Genomic DNA, 22736 nt, shown 5'->3' on the forward strand with positions numbered 1-22736 from the left:
TAGTGAAGTCGATAGACGGCCCAACAGACCCAGAAGGAAAGAAACAGTCGGCCAGTGAAGGTGGTCCGTCGGTACGTGGGCATCCGGCCTAGACTCGCTGACGGCAGCGAGCATTCTTTCAACCACGGCCAAGACGGCGACGACAACAGCAACAACAGAAGCCACGCACAGGAAAGGCACCGAAGCAAAAAGATGCAACAAATAGCCACCATTATTGGGGCGAACGCCTACTACGATGGAAGTCGCGTGTTCACCTGGCTTGCCGACATGTGCGGCCTGTCGGTGGATTTGGTAAGTGTCTGTAGCTTTTAGAGTTTTCCCTAATCATAGTGAGCCACGAAAGGAAAAGCGCGCCGCACGGTGTCAATGTGTGTGTTAGTGGACGTCACTGTACAGTTGAAATAATTAAACCGTCTTTCGCCTCGGTTCGGCTGGGGTGACCTGATGAGGATGGCGCGCGAGTTTTCTTCTACGTTTGCGATCAGAAGAGCAACACGAATTCGGAAACATTTTTTTCTCCCCCGGTGTCTGTGTGTGTGTGTGTGTGTGGGACGGTTTCCCAATGGGGTGTCATTTTCACTTTGCTCTCTGACTCCCGCTGTACACACCACTTGCATCACATCTTCTATTTTCCCCCCTTTTTCCCGATCCGGGGATTGCTATCTTTAGGGTGTTGCTTACTTGACCGGCATCGATTTTTTCCCAATAGTCGGGGCGGTGTGTGACACTGATGATGCCATTCTGCTGCTCTGTTCACCCGTGGTTTGGTCAGTGGAAATTCCGGTGTTCGAATGCTCATCACGGAATGAAGAGGACGAAAAATTGACATTGATTTTCCGTTGCACAGATCGTCATTTTCCTACTAGCGCAGCTGCCTTACAAGGGCGCCTATCTTCACACCTCTTTGCTTTAATTTTTTCGGTTGGAAAATATTCATCACGATCCTTGCTCGCTAAAAACAAACGCACACAAAGATGTGACAAATTTGTCTTACTATATCTAATCGTTCCCTTTTTTCGAGATAAATGACTTTGCAATCCCCTTAGGGTCGTGCCCCGAATTGGGGTTCTGCTAGCGAAATAGGTTGCGCCATTTATTATTCGCGACAAGTTTATCAACTGTCATAAATTAATCAACGACTGATAAGTTTATCATGCTTTTTGTACGCCATTTCTTTTTCTTCCCCTTTTTATTTTAGGGACAATGACCTTGCTAAAATTGTGCGATTGTGTGTAGCTAAAAAGGGAATAAGTGAGAGTACAGAAATGAAGAGTAACGTATTTACTGCGCCAAAGCCCTCTCGTGATAAGCGAAAAATCATGCCCTCGGTGTGAATGTTTTATACGCTAATCATTCCATCCCCAAAAAAAGCCTACCCCACAGTGATAAAGAAGAATGTCAAAAGTTGTTTATTGGTAGTAGTGTAGTAGTCAACGTATGTGTGAAAAAGTAGCGATTCAGTTGTGATCGTTCCGTCAAAAATGGGTTGATAAAAATGACCTTCTTGACCGCGCGATCCACCTCCTACGAGGAGGTAACCAACTCAGAGAGTAAGAAGCATATACTTATATATACTAATCGAATAATTTATGCATCACGCTAATCCCTCTACGACGAATAACGAAATTGCAGGAGCATCAAGCACACACACACTACAAGACAAGCACCCCCGCGCAAGCAGTAGTTTCTGCAACGATAAGCCTCTTAAGGGAATCGTGTGTCCTTTCATCGCCCCAAGACGAATGAAAAGCGCTCGCGTTTTTATCGTCCCACACGCTAGTGCGTTTCAGCCGCTTACCATTTTGTCTGTCACTGTCGTCTGTTCTGTTCTGTTTCCCCTGCTTTTGTGCTGGCAACAAAAGAACCAGTCATCGCAGATCCGCCACTGCAATGCGTCCACCCGCGCGAACGAGTGGAATTGTCTGTGACCTTTCTGTTTTGTTTGCATTCGAGATCTGCAGCAAAGTTCTGACAACGACGACTTACAAGAAGGATCGTGCGAAGACATCTTCCCAAACCCACCCCTAAAAACCCTAAAACTCGTCATGCTTTCGATTTCATTTTGAATATTTCCCAACGCGCGGCGGCGGTGGTGTTGGATGATTTCTTCCATTTTTTTTTCTCCACCAAATCTCACACGCAACCGTCATGATGATACGCTACCACCCAGCACATCCTGTTCTGATGAAGAGCTAGAATTAACAGCGAAAGAAAAAAAAACATGCTGCCACACAATGAACGCTCTCACTGTGTTGCTGTAGAGTGGCAATTTATAATTAACTCCAAACATCCAAACCGAGATCTTGTAGATGAGAAATTTCCCTTTCGAAAGCGTTACAAAACGCCGCCAACAAAGGAACGAACGAAGGAAAGGATTGATTGGGAATTGCTTCTTTCCCATCGATGGCATTCGCATGTGGTCATGATTAATCTGTTTAGCCCTTGCCATCAGCGCCCGTCTTCACAAAGCTTCCGGTGAAACGCTTTCGATAGCACGCTTACTTTGTTGTTGTGCATTCCTTGGGGTTGTTTGCCTATTCCTCCCGTGACCTTTTTTCTTCTGGAGGGGCCAAGGAATTACTCTCGATTTTTGCCGACATTGACACACCTAGTTGGCAATATCTGAAAAACAGTGATGGTACTTCATTTACGTTCGGTTGTTCGGCAACAAAAAAGGCCAGCCCAAAATGTGGGCCAACACTGAATTTAAAGTAAAACGAACTTCAGTTACCCCTTCTATTTCTTGCACTCCTTTGGCCGATTTAAAACCGGCTTGTGGTTGGAGGGAGAACACACACACTTTCCACAAGCTCTCCCGAGCGCCACATAAATTCGCATGCGGGCAGGGACAAACAAGTGGCGCCACAGTTTTATAGAGTGCGTTGTAACTACTGTTCTGCTCGCCCGATTTGTGATCAGGGTTTTGAAGTTGTCCAAATTGACAAGCGAGGCATGTAGCGTTAAAAATGTAAAAATAAACACGGATAGATAACGTCTGATCGAATTTGTTAAGCAATAAACTTTACAATAGCTAGACTAAAGTTCTGTAAGTGCTGGGTGTACTAGGGTAATGATGGGGTGTCCCGAAGTCCTATCGATAATGGGGTCGGAAGCTTATACGCGATAAGATAAATATCGATTTGTATTCTTCTCCTTGGTTTAACGAATTATAAGGTCTCGCCGGCCATCGAATGGCTTACTCGACTTGCCACGGGACGGTCTGGATGGGATTTGAACCCCGGTCCTCTGCCGTATGAAGACCAGCGCCGCTGTCGCCTACACCATCGGGCCGCTCCATCGTCCCACGTATCCATGGCTAATCTATCCAGATAGGAGAGAATTAACCCAAGTAAGCTATAAGGATAGCGCCAAAATCTTACACCCAGGGAAAGGATTTGCGTCTTGCAAAGTCGTTGTGATGAACCTCTCAAATTTGCGATGTCAAAAAAGATTAATTCATCCGCTTGATTAACCTTGAAATAATAATAATGTTTACAAACGACCGACGTTTTTGTTTTGTCGCTTTTCAAATGACCTCACGAGATAAATTATAATAATCTCGATTATAACCCTATATTTTTAATTGGATGATCGTTATGTCTAGTTTTTGTTCTACAGTTGCATGTTTACTACGGCTTTCTTCAGAAGACATACGCTAATGTGTGACTTTGTGGAGATTTTTATTAACCACTTAGCGATTTTTTTTCCTCTGATTCATTTGTTGCACGATCACTTGCACTTACCAGCCCGCTTGTGAAAAATAATTTAGTCATCTATTCGCCTCACGCCACGCGATGACGATGGGGTCACTCGCTTGACAATCCGTTCTTACGTTACAGCGAGATCAAATTACATCACCAAAAAAAGCATCATCACCATTCATCATTCACTTCAATACCATTCTCTCAGCAGTGACTACATTACCATGAACACCACGTTACATTCACGTGGCTGGCTGCTAGGAGCAGCCTCGGATATTATCGTCCACAAAGAGTTGCGAGAAATACAGAGAGAGAGAGAGAGAGAGAGAGAGAGAGAGAACCAAGCTGAGGAGCTCATTTTTTTAGTATTTGCTGAGTTTGTGAACCTCGACTGTGCGTGGTACGCTTTTTTGTGGTGGCATTGAATTAAAAATAACAGTTCATCAGTACGGGGATTCACCTTCTTCTGCTTCAGCAGCGCTCGCTTTAAAGGCCTTGCAAGTTTTCGCTTAAACAAAAACATCAGGCCACTTTAGCGCGGGCCCTGTTAGTGGTCAGCTGATTTTGTGTTTGTTACTGATGCTTCGTCATCAGCATCTCACCCCTCTGTTTATGCTCACACGTTACTGATATATGCGTAAGCACAGCAGTAGCGGCTGGTGGGGAGGTTTGCATTCTCCCGTGCACGTGGATTTGTGCAGGGTGTTAGAGGAGGCCAATGGTTGGCACGTGAAGATAGCTGCTTTACGCGAGCTCTGATGTCATGGAATGTGAACTCCATTACTGTTCCTGCTGATCTTCCCTTGAAGCTTGATCCTCCCATACCTTACGATCATTTTAAATCGGAGAGACAAATGGAGGATGTTTCATTAACACATTAACGGTAAGATCGTCATTTTGTAGCGATGGTGAGTGAAGTTAAGTGCGATTTTATGGATCTATTTTTCTTCACGAAGGTAAACAAAACAAATGCACTGCTGCTGCTGCTGCTGCTGCTGCTGCTGCTGCTGCTGCTGTGAACTTTATTGCCAATGTCACCTTGGACTTTGTCAAGCTCCTGCTTCTTTTGCAGCAAGAAGGTTGTTGCTTTTAATATTCTGACTAATTGTTTACGGTTGATGGTCCACTGCATTACAATGCAACTCGGTTGCTTTGAGGAACCGGATGCACCATCGTTCACCATTTGGTCCAAATGTAACCGATTAATTTATTTAAAATTGTACTACAATCACCGACGCACTCCAAAACAGTGCACTGATGACAAATACTCGATCGGCAGTGGCAGCGGCGACACCACCAATACACCAGCAAAACCCACCGGAGAATAGGTCAACAGTAGTGAGCCGCAGTAAGACTTGACTCAGAACGATGGGGAGGCATTGGGCGCGCGATTTCCGAAAGGGGTTGGCCGGTGTGTTGTGTAGGCCGTCAGCGTGCGCGCCACCCGATCTCGCGTTCCAAAACAAAGCGCTAACCCCCAGTCTCACACATACACACACAGGATTTTGTGGGGGTTGGTATGGGTTTGGTTGCTTTTTGCTTCCAAACGCAACGATCTCACCCCCACCACCAACATACTCAGGGCCACCACCCCCTGGAATGAAAAGGTGTGTGCTGCTGGTGCGGTCAACTCATCGAAAAAGCGTTTAGTATACGCGTGGAAGTCATCGACGTCGAATTAATCGGTCCAGGTTTAGTTTACGGTTTGTGTACTTATTTCTTCGCGGAAATTAGAGAATAATAGTTTAGGGACGCGTGGCGAGGTTTAGTGTTTGGTTCGTCTTTAGACAGTGGACGGGAAGTTTTGAGTAAATGAGGAAACAATCAATTCTTACAAATTGTTGATCGTAGATACGCACTCAATCTGGCTGAAACTGGCGGGCCAATGAGTGCATTCACAATACAACAGTGCACTCAATTGCCTTCTCTATGATAAGCGTGCCAGTTTGTACTCTGATGTGCAGTTCCTCCCCAACAAACGTCTTTGATTTGCTTCAATTTGCTCAAGTGGACCCTGGAAGATAGCGGCGTGATTGCGTTTTTTGGTTTGCATTTCCAGTGGGGACCTACCACTAATACACAGACTATCAAAAACGGTGTCACCAACCAGGTTGGGGGGAATTGGGGTTTGGATTTCGGTGTTTTGATTCATCGTGTGTGTGTGTGTGTGCTGTGTGAGGCGCAATTTAATCGATGACATCATCCGCTAAAAAACAAGCGGCGGCAATAAGGAGTCCCTCTTTGGGGCGGGCGACGGTCACAACGTTTTGAATGTCAACGAGTGTTTGAATTTTGCGTAACGAACCGAAAACTGTCGTCGTAACACACCTTCCCAGTGGAAGGTATTTTATTTATATTTTTTTCAAACGCTTTTTCACTCGTTTTCGGCGTTTTCTGGTGCCAAACTAGTTGTTTAGTGGTCTGCACGTGCCCCATGTATGGATGCTTTTGGATGGAAAAGGAGGACAGAGAACGTTTCCACGTGAACTGTTGGGTTGTCGTTGGCTGTGGTGAAGTAAATAGACGCACGCAACCTTTAGGCGTGATTTTTGGAAAATGAGTTGTTGCTAATTGTGCAAAATCTGACTCTTTGGATTAGTGTTTTCGAACTCGAAGCAGATGGCCAGACAGACATATTTTATTTGCGACAAAACAAACCAAAATTTTGTATTGTTTTGCTTCCTTTTTAGCTTGCATTCTGAAAGCTGCTCTCTGTTTCGTGAATATTTCATAGCCGAATAGTATGAAAACTTCTGTGCATATGTGCTTTGCCAGGTCGAAAATTGAACCTAGATCGAGTCATGTTGCTAAACCCTTTTCTCAAGTGGGCCACCCAAGCTAGAGCTGATTAGTAAGTCAATGTAAAGCAATCATGACCTTAGAGCTTACTTTACCAATGCTTAGAGCTCAATACTTACGACCTTTTTTCAATTAATTAAACAACAGGCCCCCTTCGAAAATTGCCTGCCGAAGTTGTGTTCAATTCCAGCACGCATTTAATAAATTTAAACGGCTACCCTTTAATTACAACAAAGAAACCGATACACGTGTGACGCGTGTCGTCTACTCTCCGCTTCGAAACCGCGAGTCACGTGTTTGTTTTGTAACGTGCGCCCTCCACCTAAAATCTTGCGAAACCAACCCAACCAAATCCCTCGGGCGCAAAACCCGTAAAACTAATACACGATCGTCAACTATTCGCTGCACAATTTCACCCAAATTCGGGGTGCTCTCCACCCCTCCAAAGCTTCTTCGGAAAACTGCAATCCAGCTGCCAAATTTCACACGCACTGTTCCGGACCGCTTCGCCCCCAAAACGACACACACACCCGGGATGGTTGTGTGTGTGTGTTTGTGTGTGTATGATGTGTTGATTTTAGCATGCGTCGTCATACATGAAATTTTCCAACCCAATTCTTTCCGGTGTGTTTTAGCTCTTCGCCTTCCATACCATTCCCGGTGCTTCCTGTGACTTATTTTGCCGCCTTTGTCACAGCACAAAGCGGCGCTAAAAATATGTGTATTCATTATCTGATTCATTAACACTTCGGTAAAAACACTATCAGCCAAAGGTTGCCTCTCGATAGAAGCTGCTACTCTTCCGATTGATTCGAATGGTGGGCTTAGTTGGTTGGTTAGGCGCAACAAATAATTAGTCGGAAACATACGTTATCGGACCTAATCTAAATGCCTCCTCTCTTTCGTAACAAATCGTTTCCCCCCTCCCCTTCCCCTTCCCCCTACCATCCCTTTTAGCGTTCCGTCAATCAATGTCAGCCAGGCCCTGGCTAATCACCATGTCCGGCTTGGATTGACCGGCTTTTTCAAGTAGATAAGCTGTCTAAATCGCTTCGTTCGAGCGAAAGAAAAAGCCACCCAGCAGCGCGCTCGCTACCGTTTTGTGCCCTTGTGGAAAGGGGATCGGAAAAGATCCCAAAGCAGAAGGAAAAACTGAGCCCATGTGCCCTGGCGCTTTGTGCTCTAGCTTAGGATGTTTAGTCTATTTTATGTTCTTTGGCGATTTTCGCTTGTTTTGTGACGGTGTGAGAAGCGTCCTCTAATGCAGTGGAGCAATTTTCGAGTTTCGTGTGTTGTCCCTCTGCTTTAAGCATTTTGTTTAATTTCCTGTGCCTGAGTGCAGTCGTCGTATCCTCCTAACGATCACCCGGCGATTGCCCAGCTACTTTCTGCTTCCCGCTCTCCAAACGGTGGTAGAAGATAATGTGTGCAGATGATACTGTGGGACGCTTTGCTTAGTGGAATGTGTTTAAACGTGCCACCAAATCGATGTTTTATTGACATTGGCGTGCCGCACTCCGCCAACAGCAGCAGTACCTCTCCAGTCGTCGTTAAATATTCATCAAGACGTCTCAACCGCTCGCTAGTCGGTTGGGCTGAGCCACCCGAGTCGGCGACATTTAAAAGGCCTTTCTCTCTCTCTCTCTCACCCTCTGTCGCCCTTTCTTGGTTTCCTGATACTGTTTAATGCCATTCGAGCTTTTAATGGTTGTTTTTTGGTCAATAAACTCTCCAGTAGCAAGCTGCTGGCTGCTGTTGCTTGGAAAATTTGCCCTAAGCCGGAAAATTGCCGGCTTTTTGACGTCAGCGAGCAGGTTTCTTGGAGATGGAAATTTCTTTATTTAGGTTTTTCTTCAACCCCCAAAAAAAAAAAAGCAAACCTAACTCATCGGTTTATTTTATGATTCATCTTGGAATGGAGCAAACACACTATCTTACATGGAGGTTTTTTTTTTGAACCAGCAAACTATTCCTTCTTCTAGACGGCCGCAGCCGTAACGGGTAATCGTACGCGGAGGGGTTTAAAATGTGTCATTTTATATCCCTAGAAATGCGGGTGTGTGCTCCTACCGAAGGAAAAAAAACCTTGCGCTGCGGATGCTGAAGAATATGATTAAAAATTTACTCCACTCCAACTCGTCCTTCTTTGATATTGTGTTTGTGTGTGAGTGTCCTTCACGATAAAAGAGATGTCGTCTTAAAAAAAAAACTACCCCCACAAAAAAGCACCAACTCCAACACTAACACAAAAAAAAACAAGCTGCAAAAAGCGCATAGTAGTACGGTTTGTGGGGAAACCCCAAATTTGAAATAAAAAGCAGAAAAAGACTCCGGAAAACTGCAAGGGCAAGGCAAAAAAAAGCAATCCGCCGAATTGCGGCACTTTTATATCTGTGGTGTGTATGTGCGATTGATCGACGTGTTTTCCTTTGCTTTTCGGTTGGTGCCTTTGAATGACAACAACTGCAATTTTTCGGGTGGGCCAGCCGCGAGAAGCAGCATTTTTGAGTGTTGAGTGATGTCTGTGAGTGTGTGCCACACCCCATATTAAACAAAAAGGATTTATTTTTGGGGTTTTGGTTTTTGGGTCGTTATTTTGTTCTCCGTTCTTCAAAGGATCATTTTTATTGCCATTGGAAAAGCTGCTAACGTCATATGCTTTTTTGTTGGACGAAACACTGGACGAGGGACAGCGTCCCGACACCTTTTTGGGGGGAGTACCTTTGGTAAAAAAAGGAACTATAGTTGAGCAAAGAGCAAGTTTGTACATCGATTGTGCTGTACTCCGGTCACTGACGATATCACTCTAGCCGTCGAGTTGACTATTCATGGGCGGAACTGAACCTTCTATTTTGGACGCTTCGAAGTCTAGCCGAGGTCTAGTGTTAGGGCTAAGTCTCGTTTTTTGTTTTATTATCTGTACTTCCTCAGGAATTTTCGTTTCCCTAATGTCCGACGACGACGACGTATAATTAGTACACACAGCAGCAGTGCAAATGTTTCAGAACGGAAGGACGTCTCACAGCGTCCATCCATCCATCGGAGTTCGTGTAAAAAGCAAAAGCCAAGGCCAGGCCAACGTTACCAGCGGCATGTTTTTCCTTCCATCCCTGATTTTTCGCCTCTCTGTGAAATCTTGTGCTTGGCATAAGGTTCCATCTCTCCCCGAGTTCTTGGTCAGGGCCAATCTAAACACACTCACTCTCCACATTGACACATTCGTTATGGACGTTCGTGTGTACAGTTTGAAGGTGTTATGGAAAATCGGTTAACTTTTGACCTTTTCGTTGGGGCTATTTCTCTCTCTCCCTTTTTTGTGTGTGGTTCCTCCAACAACGTTCCCCGTTAAAATTCTTCGCGTAATGAAATATCATCGTTCGGAAAAAGAGGGAATGCATTTTCAGCCAATCCTCCTCCACCACATCGACGTGAACGGAGTACAGGGATATGTGTTGTAGCATATGACATAATCAAATTTATGCCCACTTTTTTCCCATGCCCACTCGCATACACCCGCCCGCTCCTTCCTTTTTGTTCCTCTTTGCCGTGGAATCTCATCTCGAAATGGAAGGAAAAACGCTCACAGGCGCGCACAGTCTAATGTTGTTCGTTAACCTTCTAACCTCAACCTCATCAATGTCACCCGATTAAATGCTGATGGGCCGATGGTGTGTACACACGGGAAATGTCGAAGCAAAAGCGTGTTTCTCTGCGCCCTAAGAGTAGAACGGTGGATGGAAAGGAAATCAAATCCAAGGCGGGCAAAAACACAGCGAGCAGGACAAACGTTGGGGAGTCCGCTGATGACGAATGGTGCGGTGCTGGAAAACAAAACTGTTGATGGGCTCTTCCGTGTAACTGCCGGTGTCCTTCGCAGATGGATGGACGGATATGGGATTGAGTAGAAACGATGAATTAATGGGCTTCTAGGCCGCGCCGGAAAATGAAGTAAAGCAAGAAGCGATTGCGCCTCCGTGACTTGACGTTGGTGAGGAAAGGTGCAAATGAGCGTGTTCTCTGGTGTTTGGTTGCGATGTTTCGTTGAAAAAAGCACATTTAAGTATATTAAATTTCAAGTGTTTCACAATCTGGCCGTTGTGCTTCTGATGATAAGCACCATTTAACACGACCGCGTGTGTTTTCCAGCTACGTTAAGCTTCGAACGTCCTTCATTGCAGCCCGAGAGTCGTATTTATTTAAATACGATTCAAATCAAAACCCTGTGACCTTCCCATCCACTTGGGAACGATTGTTACCGTCCACTTCGTGCTTCGTGCTGGTGCTCACAGTAAAAGCACATTTCAACCAGAGACCAGCCTGAGAGAGCCTTCTGCACCGAGGAGGACTATCGATTGTTAAAATAGGTCAATCGATTTGCATCCAAAGTGAGGGATTGCCTCCTCACATCCTGGGGGAGAAAAGCCTTTTTTGAAATGAAAAAAAAAAAAACACACACACACACACCTCGCTTTTGTGCTTGGTTTGTGAGGACACAAGATCTCAACCTCCTTAGCCCAATGTTTGTTTGAAGGAGAGTCCTTACTTGAAGTTGAAGGTCACGTGACAAGAAAATCAATTTAAAACAATTCTCCCCCCCAGGCGTTTGGCTCTCAATGCATGGAGCAGTGATTTAAGTGAGTGTGATTGCCATCGGATCATTTTAAAACTTTGGACCCTATCTGTTTCCAGAACGGGTAAATTAAATACCCAAAGTTTATGTTTCCCCACGCTCGCTTCCTATCTCCTAGAAAGAAGGTTCCAAAAGTTTATCAAACCTATCAAATAAGAATCCTTGCCACTCGCTATCAATCAGGACTCCGTCTGCTGATGATAGATGACCGTGGGACCATGGAATTCGACACTCTTTCTCTCGCTCTCTCTCCCTCTTTTGTGAAGTTTTGGGACATCGTAGCTCTACCAGAAGTAGTACGAAAAAAACTTTCACCCCGGAGGTTGATCCTTTGGAGGATTTCATTTAGCAACCGCACCACCATTTGGGAGGCCACCGCTCTATGGATAGAGTTTCTCGTCCCTTTTGCAGGTGTGTGGTAGCTATTTCATGCACGGCAATAATCAACACGTGTACAAGGAAACTGCGGCCTTACCGCGCCTTCAGTCACCGGATTAATCTTCATTATTGCGTTTATTACGGTTCATCTTCACTTACCGGGCACACACACCGGTATGCCCCGGTTTTGTGTGAGCTCTTGTGCCCGGGCGCTCTGTTTATCATCCCTTCAGCTCGCTTACACTTCACCGAAAGACTCCTTCCTAGGAAAAGCCACCGTTGTTTGTCTGAGTGTACCGAACTCTTTGGCTGGTTTGTTGTTTTGCGTCGTCCTTTTTGCTTCTGTGGCCAACTCACAACGCAAGAACTTCCAATGGAAAATTGGAAATGGACTTGGTCGGTACGATACGTTGATGGTTTCGAGACGGGCGCTCGCACGTTGCGGTGGGAAAACGCATTGCTGGGTGTACGGAGACGTGAAGAAAATTCAAATGAAACTTTCCTCTTTATACAAGGGCCGCGCTAGACCGATTGCGTTCGGTTCGGTCCATATTTGCTCCCATGCTCTCGCCGGGTAACTCTGGCGAGCAACTTGCTCAAGTTTGTGGTGACTTTCACGGGACTGTTGCCTGTCTGCATCTGTTGAATGAGCTTGAAACCTAGCCAGCAGTCGGAGACTTTAGTCGCGAAATTATACGCATCATATAGAATCTTTTATAACGCTAACTGCTGGCAGCACTGGAATACCTAATGTGTCGCTCGTTTCTCTGTGTCAGTCAGTCTCATCTCGCCTTATCTCAGGCGCGAGCTGGAATTGCGACAATTAAAGCACAAGTTTAATTTCAGAGTGAGTAAAACGAACGCTACTTCACAGAGGACAAACGATGAAGCGGTTCGCTTTTTTTTTTCTCTGGAAAAGTGAAAGATCTAAAATGCTAGAAGCGCGTCTCTGTTTTCTGTTGATGTACGTCTGATAATGGCAGACATCTTTGACCTCCGCGAACGGTGAAAACCCCCAAACTCATCCTGCCAAAATCTCCTCCAGCTCTACTTGTGGAGCTCTATCTCCTTTTATGGAGAACTTTTTCCCAAAAAAATAAAGCTTTTTCTTTTATAAACTAGAGAGATGGAAAAGCTCGAGTTAATCCTTGAACTCCTGATACTGTGCAAAGTCAAACCGTCTCTTTCTCGGTTCGCTGGACGTATGAAAGATTGCATAATACCACAACCACCACCAATGTGTTTTAGGCGTTCGGAAGGGAAGGGAAACCCTTTTCCCTTTTTTTCCCGCTATCTCAAGGGCGAAGAAGACGGGTCAAAAACAGTCCATTTAACTTAACCCGGGCTATTCGTAGCATGTCCCTCCCCCTTCATCGACTCTTCAAGCTAATGAATTATATCCCCCCCCCCCCCCTCCGAAATCCCTTTGAAACGACTCCTATCAGCCTAACTCCATTCCATGAATAGTAATTTGTTCGATGTTTGAAAGCAACATGTCATTACGTTTGACACCCCGAAGACACACACACAGTTCGAAGATCCGCACCCGAAAGCACTTTGTGGCGATGTGTGGTGCGAGGTGAGGTGCCGTGCTAGCAGACCAAAACCAGACGGTATCGGCCTCGTGTTCTTGCTGCCATTCGCAACTTAATTATCATTCGGTGTGGCGTTTTTTTGGCTCGATTCGGATGAACTTTTACGACCATATGGCACGCAATTTTCGGGCGGACAGTAGAGAGAGGTCCTACAAGTGCGATGTTATGGGTGAATGTTAATTCGAAAAGTGGCATCTAAATACTTCCCATATTTCTGTCTTGCTTTCGGCCCGATTTTTTTGCCGTGTGCTCGATAAGAGATAGGTTTAATTGAGGCCCCGAAATTGGTCCCACCGGAGACCACCGGGTGATGGTGGAGGGACCGTGTTCGAACTGAAATGGATAAGGAGTTAATGGTGGGCCGCTGTTAACACCTGTTGAATACTTTATGGCCGAATGCAATGTTCTACATTTTTTGGTCCACTTTTTGGAGCTTTTGGACGAATGTTTGAATTGTGTGCTTCGTTGTGGAGAAAATATCCCATCCAATGGTCCTCGCATCAAACATTAATTGGTCGGAAAATGTCATTCCACATGTGCCACAAACGACACACCGAAACAGTATAACTGTGCAGTGATATACACAGCTCGCAGCATATTACAAATGATGTCGTTTACATTTATATGGTTATTGGTGCTTTAGTGGGCAGAACGATCCCGGGTGCGGGTGGTTTATTGTCATTTCATATTTTTATTTGCTCACTCGAACGATATGCACGAGGACGAGCGAGGGGACGAGCGTGTCCTCGTGTCCTGGAACTAAAACCATCCTCATGATTTGAACTGTTGACTTTTTGACTGTGGCAAGTGTGTAATCGTCATCATCGTCATCCGTCGGGGCGTTTTCTCCGTCCGGACGTTCGTCATTGGCATGGTTTGTTCTTTTTTTAAAGTTGTGACTTTTATGGCGATTGTTTGGCAGTTGCAAGCGTGTTCTGTCCTGGGTCCTGCTGGCTTCCATACTGTGCAGGAGTGTCTTTCTTGGTTGGTTACGTTCTGTTTACAGAATTCCGTAGTAGCACGGTGTCGTTTGACGTCCTTAAAATGTGAGACCACACTGTAAATGGCTGCTAGCATGTCAGTCTCTCGGTCAAGCTTTCCGACATGGCGACACTGTTACGATGGTTTTCCCGCGCGCCATTTTGGCACCCGATTCCAAGCGTCAGATGGCAGTGGAGTGGTGCAGAACCGAGAGCAACAGATAGATGAAACGAACGTGATACACCACCACCACCGGCTCACAAACAGAAGCAAACGTTATCCTTGCCGTTCTGACGCATTTTCTGAGGTGGGTGGGTGTGTTTAATTGTATGTGTGTGTGTGTGTATGTGGGTCATACTCGCTATACTCGTTTCGCCTTTTAAGGGTTCGCACTGTGCACGCGAAATTGGCGAAATTTGGGAACGAGAATTGTGTGGCGAGGGAGGCGAGGGCTACGATTAGATTAACAAAAGTAATTAAGATCCTTGGTCTGGTTCTCTCGTGTCCTCCCGTGTAGCCCTGCAATTGGGACACGCTCGATAACATCCGCAACACAGATATGACGGCCGGGGATAAGACACTCTATTTTTGCTCCATTCATTGGTTTTTATTGTACGAAAGGAGGTACGTTTTGTTCGGTTGATGATTGTAGGATGTTGTGGATCGGTTAGTTTCGCAATTATTGCGTGGCTTTATATGACTACTTCGAGCATACACACAAACCAGTGCCAAGGACCTTCTTCGGTCGTTCACTGTGTGTGTGTTCTCCAGGGAAAATGTGTACGTGTTCTCCAGGGAAAATGTGTACGTGAAGGAAAAGCTTAAATTCAATTTCCCACTTGGTAGAAATTGTGCAAAAAAGCGGCTGCCTTCACTCCCGCACACACCCAGCGGCTGCCAGAGGAAAAAGTACGGGTAAAATTGATATAACACCTTGCTTTGCGAGAAAATCGATTCTGCGCTTGTTTTCGCAAATTGTTTCGCGTGAAATTATTTATCATTATAGTTATTCAATGTGTTCTGGTGGCCGTGTTTTCCGTGTTTTGTGACAACAGGCGCCTTTGGGTGTGTGTTGCGCTGCCGAAGCTTCTATTTTTATGCCGAGCAGAATCGTTGGACGGAATGGCCTAAATTTCTTCTTGTATTAAAAAAAACCCCTCTCTACTCGACGACTATTTTCCCATTTCCTTCAAGGGTGGGTGGGTGTTGGTGGTTCCTTATTGAAGCAAAGCAGTAGCTATTGTGTATTAGTTTATAGTGGTTTTATTTGCGCAATAAAACGGAATGTTGATGTTGGCAGGAAGTGTGAAGGAAAAGAAGCTTTTTGTTTGTTTATTTTTCCCTATTTTATTTTGCTTCCGTTTTATTACCGTGTTTTCATCCCAATTGCTTAGGAAAGTGTTTATGAATAAAGCAATTTTTATTTACTATCGTCTAGAATCTTAAATACCTGCAAAGGAGTTCAAGTAACAGTAAGTTAGTAAAGTGTTTCTTGAACAATTTTGAATTTTGAACAAATTTGAAGGTTCACAAATCTGAGGCATTGTCTATGATCCAAAATGTTCTTTGTTTTAAAGGGTGTTGGTGCAATGACCAGGATTCATACGTTTGATAAGCATCATTTAAATGATTCAAACATCCAGCTATAGGACAGCTTAGAGCACAAGCATTTAAGGGGAGAATTGCTTGATGCCGTGACCAGGATTTAGACCCAATAATTTAAACACGTTCGCGTATAATTTGTTTTCCAAGTCTCTCTCTTCTCTTCTCTTTGTTGCTAGTGTATGTGAATTCTACATCATCTCGCCCCACGTCATCCCCTTCCGCTCGTCTTTTAGGTCCTCTTTTTTAGGGCGTAGCAGGTTATAAATTTCGTTTTCTACGAGCGCCAATAATTCATTCCCATCAGGCACAGGGCGCACCGATCCGTTGATCGACATGAGGAAGTTCGCTGTTGTACCGTGCACCCTCTCTCCCATATCGGACCAATAATAATAATGCAGCTTAACCTTTCATCGAAAGTTGATCCGCAATCGACATTATATGTGTACCGTTTGGGCTGTGGGTGGTTGTGTATGATTTGGTTTCGATTTTTATTGGACCCCGGCGTAAGTGTGTTTCATGATTTTTGGTTGGTACGGCGTTTTTGGTACCCACGCCCTTCCAACGAATGGGACGAAACGGTCGAACCCCTTTCGTTGGAAAGTTCTTGTGCCGTTCTTCTCCGTTTTTGTTCTGCTATTTTTGCACTTTACAATTTTGGTCGAATACGTGCCCTCGACAGTATCAGGCAGTGGTGGTGGTGTGTGGTATCGGTAGTATCGGTGGTGTTTAGGCGCGCGCTCTACAAGGCGGCAAAATGTTTTATTTTACCACCGCTGCGATATTTTTTGGCGTTGGTACGTATTTCCACATCATTTTAATGATGACGGCTCCCACCGAACCCCCCCCCCCCCCCCCCAATCGTCCCCGATCGGGTCGTGTCGATACACTTAAAAATGCAATACACATTTCGAGTGGCGTTTATTTCGTTGCCTTTCGGTGGCGAGGGTTAGTTTTGTGAGCCGTCAATAATACCCCCGGAGGAGATTTATGTCGATGGGTGATTGGGAAATGTTTCACCTGTCTGGCGCGCCATCCTAGCATCGCTTGCTTGCCAACATGCCTGTTCACCTTGAGGGGTTGTGGTTTAGATCGGGGGAAACGATGCGCAATGGGATGATGGTTTTAAAATAATATGCATCTACCTATAAAAAAAAAACGGTTCCGGTTCAAATCTCTGTAAGGTTTATTTGCTTCAGACTCTGCGTTGTTTTGCAACCACTAATGGATATTTAATTACAATTACTCGGTTTGTCTCTCTGGAGTTGAGCACGATAAATCATGTCCCAGTTCCAAAATTTAATGACAGATACGAGATGAAACGATAACACCAGCAAACGGCATAGCGAGAAAGTCATGTTCGGTGTATGAATACCGATTGTTAATGCTGCTGCTGCCACCACCCTGTGAAACGGCCACCAGGAGAAAAAGGGAAGTTTATTGAAGCTAGTCTTTGTGCCCTATCTTCGGATCGAATTTCCGGATCGAGCCAGTTTGGCAAACAACGTTCCCAACTTTCCAGCATTCCAACATTCTTCTACTCCTTCTCGCCTATCACGCCGTGTTGTAGTTTGTTTGTTTAACTTTTCCAGTACGCATTTTTTGTTTTGCTTCTCCCTTTATGAAGCTCTTTTTTCGGATTTTAGCTTGCCGCTTGTTTTCGTACTACTGTTCGGTGTCGATTACGAAACCTTCTCCCATCTCGTCGAGCAGATCCAATCCCCTGTTGATCTCTAGCTCCCCTACCTACCCCGAAAGATTATCCGGATCCTGGAAATGGAAAACTTTGCTTCTTAATACTTACTGCTCCTCGACCTTATTGCCGCTTTGTCGCTCTATAAATGTCAAATAAATCACACCGTGTGTGTACCAAACACTAGAGCCTCTGCTTCTCGTACAGTTTCCTAGCTTCCGCTTGCGCACTAGCTTGGTCTCGAATCGATCATGGAAAAGTTTGTCCAATAATGTTTTCGGCTGCCGTTCGGTGTAAGCCGGTAAAGTGCGCGTGTTAAGCTAATCGGTTGTAGCGTTTACAAGTGATAGTGTTAAGCGTGTTGGGTGACGTGTGTAGTCACATTCTTAGGTGAGAACACCTCATCCATCATATCCCCATCGTTATGGAGGGCTTAGATGACCACCAGTCCGGTGAAGGTGATCTGCTCCAACGGACACGAGGCTATCTCGTCGAGCTAGGTGTCATAAAATATGTAAGTTGGCTAGCCGGGTAAGTTTTAACGCCGAGACGATCAATTAAAGGATATGACAGCTTGCTCTGTATCCTTGTTAGAAGCGAGGAGCAAAAGCAATGACCTTGGTTCGTTCTTTACTACTTAATTGGACCGTAAAGTCATCTCTTTTGCTAAAACAAAAACAAAGAAAAAGCACTAAAAGAATGAATTATGCACACTAAATGAATCATTTCTGTTCAGGTGAAACCGCTTGCTTCCGAAGCACTTGCAACACTGGCTCAAGGTGTCGGTGGCAAATCGCGCACCGGTCAACCTTCCCCCGAGCACGCGTCCAATGCATTATGAAGCAAGCAGCTGGTAGGAAAACACGCTTTCAGGCACGTGCTTACTTATATGTGCGCACCGAACCGTCCAAGGTCTCTCTCCAGATCGCGCATGCCAAATTGCTGCACTCTGGAGATAGCTGCCGTCATCCGTTTTGGAAAACTGGCCCTTTACATCATTATCACATCTAGGGAGCAAGTGTGTGTATGGTGGTTGGATCGGCCTACGTCTAATAGGGATCTCTCTAAACTCGTTTTACCGATCGTGTACCATCCACATGGTTCATGGTCAAGGTCGATACCGGCAGACAGACTTGTGAGGAGAAATCTAATCCACTATTACGTGACGGGGAGGCGGTGCACTTGGAGCACATCTGCTCTCTCTTTCGAGTTGCACACGTACTCGTAAGCAGCACTAGAACTGGATTTGTGCAACATCTCAAAATGCATTACGATGATGCTCCAACATTAAGGCAGTTACATAAATGGAAGTAGTTGCTGTTTACTTCCCACAAAGGTGTAAAGCTACAAGTTTTGCTTTCGAAAAGCTGTTGGAAATCCTAACCAAAAAACTTCTGATCATTGGTGGCAAATAAACTGTTCCTCAAACAACCGACTCCCGGCATCTTCAAAATACTGATTGAGCAACCAATTTTTCAACCACAATGTCCTACCCTCCTTCTGGATGACCCAATTATTTAACACACTAGTAAAAACCTGCAACTAAAACCACGCAACCGAAACTCCTCCGAGAGCATGAAAAATATACACCAACACACACACACACACACATACACACGTGTTCAGCGTTAAATCCTTGACCCGGATTCACGTCCCAAAACCCAGCCTTAAGCTTTTGATTAGAGTTTTGTTTTCATCGCTTGCCAATTTCACCCAGATGGTACCCCGAGAGTAGTAAGGATTTTTGTTTCTGTTTGCTGATGCCAAGAGCGCTTTTTAAACTGGCCAATCGGTTGGTGATATCGAGCCAGCCAAAGTTCTGGTGCTAGGAATTAGCCAATCTAGGTCATGCATAGCTTTAGCTACAAATTAAAGCATAATAGAGAACATCTTGGTTTTTGGTTATTTAGAGCTTGATATATCAACACTGCCTGCCGAGAAGAGGTGCTGGATCAAACCGGGTACACTAACAACATAATTCCACTACTTGAATTGGCTTAATCCCTCACAATTGGATTATATACGCTTGTCTGACCGGTCTGATAGATGCCATCTCTTTGTACATCCCATCCATCCTCATCAAGCTTGATTGTGCTCCACCTTTGGTCGCTCGGCAAGACGAGATCACGCGGATTATCATGCGCTTGCCGTGATTGGCTTGCAAACCATCGATTCGCGTACTCTCGTTGAACCCATCGCGCGAGACACGGACACTATCTCCGGGTGACGGGTATTAATGAAAGCCCGGGACACATGCAATCAGTTTGTTTGTGTCTGGTGCATGTTGGTTGGACACTGATAAAAACCGGTCGCGACTGGCGAATTTGATAAGCGGGGACCTCCTTTTGGATTTTTTGTTGCTGTTGTTTACGGATATGTTTGAACGCAGGTTCTTCATCGTAATTACTGTAGCAGGCAACGGTTTGTTGGTGCGCACAAATATGTTTACTATTTTTTTTTTTCGATAATATTGATGATCGTTAACTGATTATAGCTGATCTTATGTAAGAGGATTTACGATCGTTTATTGATTTATAGTTCGATTTGTTTGTCTTTTCACCCGGTAAACTTTGTTTCATGGTAAATAGTAAAGTATGCTTGTGGCAATCACTTATCCTTACAATATCCTTTTTTCTCTTCAATTGCAGGTTAATTTCCTCATCACACAGTTTCTGGCGCTGATTCTCGCGTCAGCGTTCCGCTCCTACCTACACCCGTCCAAGGTGTCAGCCAGCACCCGACACGCAATCGGGCTAGTGATCGGTCTGTTTTTCGGTTACTTCTGCTTCGGTCAGCAAGCAATCCACATTGCCGGTCTGCCAGCCGTCTGCTATGTCGTCATACGCACACAGAACCCACAGATCGTCCAACGGTAAGAGCGTACGGTTCCCTCGCACCTGCCGGTCATAACCGCCAACCGATCCTCTAACTTATTTTGCCATACTTTTCAGACTCGTCATGGTCGTGGCACTGTTCTATCTATCCTGCATTCATCTACACCGGCAGTACTACGATTATGGATCGTACTCGCTCGACATTACCGGTCCGCTGATGATCATCACGCAGAAGGTGACCAGCCTGGCGTTCAGCATTCATGATGGCTTTACTCGCGAAATGAAGGATCTAACGCAGAGCCAGCAGCAGCACGCGATCCGGAAGCTACCGTCGCCGCTCGAATTTTTCTCCTACACGCTACACTTCCAGGGGCTGATGGCGGGTCCGTTGGTGTTTTACAAGGATTACATCGACTTTATCGAGGGTTGTCACATCATGAAGCAGACATCGGCGAATGTGAGTGGCTTTTGTAACGACGGGAATTAGCAGACAGAGATTGATTTTCGATCGTTTATTCTTTAATTTGCAGGCAAAGTACGATATCGAGAAAAAGATCGTTCACGAACCATCGCCAGTGAAAGCGGTCGTAAAGAAGGTGATTGCAAGTTTGGTGTGTGCACTGATCTTCGTGAAGTTCGCCACTATATACCCGATCAAAACGATGAAAGGTTTGTAGAAGAATTTTCCATCCTGAATGCACAATTCCCGGCTCATATGAGATGTTTTCCCACTTCCAGATGACGGCTTTATCGCAAGTTCCGGCTTTTTCTACTCCCTGTGGTACATGATGATGGCCACAACTGCGGTCCGCTTCAAGTACTACTTCGCCTGGCTGATGGCCGACGCGATCTGCAACAATTCCGGGCTCGGCTTCAACGGGTACGACGAGCGGGATGGCGTTACGCCCCGCTGGGACATGCTGTCCAACATTCAGGTGCTGGAGTTCGAGTTCGGTACCAACTTCCGCAACTGCATCAATGCGTGGAATGCCGGCACCAACCGCTGGCTGCGCATGGTCGTGTTTGAGCGTGTGCCCAAGCGCTACGGCACGGTGCTCACCTTCAGTCTGAGCGCACTGTGGCACGGGTTCTATCCCGGCTACTACATGACGTTCGCAACCGGGGCGCTGATCGTAATGGCGGCACGCATCGCCCGCAAATTGTTCCGGCCAGCGTTCCAGGGTACGGCCGGGTCACGCGTGTTTTACGACGTGCTGACGTGTCTGGTAACGCGCGTCTTCATGGGCTACGCCACCTTTCCGTTCGTGCTGCTCGAGTTTAAGGCTAGTCTTCGTATGTACCTGAATGTGTTTATGTGCCTTCATCTAGTCGCTCTGATCACTGTGTTTATTTTATCGAAATACGTACCGCGGGGCGAGGGTAGCCGGCAGTCGGCGAGTGCCCGTTCGCGCACCAAGCTTAAAGCCGACACGGACGAACAGACGGCCAGCGCCGGCAGTCGGCGGTCGGATGAATCGGTAGGCCGCAGTTTGCTAAAACCGATCGGGGCCACCACTACCACCGTCGTACCCGTAGAATCGATGGAAAGTAGCAATGGTACTGGGGGGATTCGATTTCGGGGTGGCGAAAATGGCCGCCGAAGTGATCCGAGTTCCGTTGACTCCACCTCCCAGCAGCAGCAGCAACAGGTGATCCACGACGTAGTGGACCCGTTCTGTCTAACCACCAGCACCACCACCACCATCAATGGCAACCACAAAAAGACTGACAATTTCCTGTCCGAAGAGGATAACAACAACAGTGCCACCATCTTTACCACCAACAACAACAACAACACCTTCAACAGCGCCACCTCGACGACCGCCAACGGTAAGAGCGGTTCGAAGCTGACGCGCGAACGTATCAAGGAGAAGTTCGAGCAGGAGACGCGCAACATCGAGGACTTTATCGACAAGACGGTGACGGGGTTCGTCGAGCTAAAGGATGATCTGATGCGCATGCCGGACGAAACGAACGGTGGTCTGTACATTCCACGGAAGGCGCACGGTTCTACTGCGGGGCTGAATGGCAATGCGGCCGATGGCAATAGCAACATTAATGCCGGAAATGGCCACCCGATCACCACGACCATAACCACCACCAACACCAGCAGCAGCAATGCGTTCCTGAAGAAGGAAATCGATGCGCTGAATGCGGCCGTCCAGCAAGCGAACGTATTGCCGGCTGTGTTGAGCAATGGGCATGCGAAGTAAACTAAATGGCCAGCCAAAAACAGATCAACCTACCAACCAACGAAACAGCAGCCAAATACTCTTCCCATCTACATCCCCATCACCAGCCCCATTGACGGATCGATTTTCAACTGTAAAGTGAGTTCCTAGACAACAACATTCAATCGCTCGTACACACGCACACGCACGTACATTGGACGCACGATTTGTGGTAGTGGTGGTGGTGTATGTGTGTGTGTTCCGGTATTTGGTCCCTTTGGGAATTTAATCCCTATGGAGAGGTTCAGCTGTTCAGCTTCTGGACGGACATGCACAAAACAGCGATTAACGA

General features: G+C 45.9%; 1 protein-coding gene across 1 annotated transcript; it reads left to right on the forward strand.

Annotated features, from left to right (window-relative positions):
* Window positions 1-7: 7 nt before the first annotated feature.
* On the forward strand, window positions 8-22426 carry LOC126561698 (lysophospholipid acyltransferase 6). Its single transcript, XM_050218002.1, has 5 exons — window positions 8-291; window positions 20028-20251; window positions 20331-20670; window positions 20744-20882; window positions 20952-22426. Exons 1-5 carry the CDS (start codon window positions 193-195, stop codon window positions 22424-22426), a joined length of 2277 nt encoding a protein of 758 aa, XP_050073959.1. The 5' UTR covers window positions 8-192.
* The last annotated feature ends 310 nt before the right edge of the window (window positions 22427-22736 follow it).

This window comes from Anopheles maculipalpis, chromosome 3RL, assembly GCF_943734695.1.
Source record: "Anopheles maculipalpis chromosome 3RL, idAnoMacuDA_375_x, whole genome shotgun sequence".
NCBI classification, from domain to species: Eukaryota; Metazoa; Arthropoda; class Insecta; order Diptera; family Culicidae; genus Anopheles; species Anopheles maculipalpis.

Coding starts and splice junctions, on each gene's coding strand:
- LOC126561698 (XM_050218002.1), top strand. CDS start 193: ATGCAACAAATAGCCACCATTATTGGGGCGAACGCCTACTACGATGGA. Junction 292..20,027: donor GCGGCCTGTCGGTGGATTTG/GTAAGTGTCTGT, acceptor CTTCAATTGCAG/GTTAATTTCCTCATCACACA. Junction 20,883..20,951: donor CCCGATCAAAACGATGAAAG/GTTTGTAGAAGA, acceptor TCCCACTTCCAG/ATGACGGCTTTATCGCAAGT.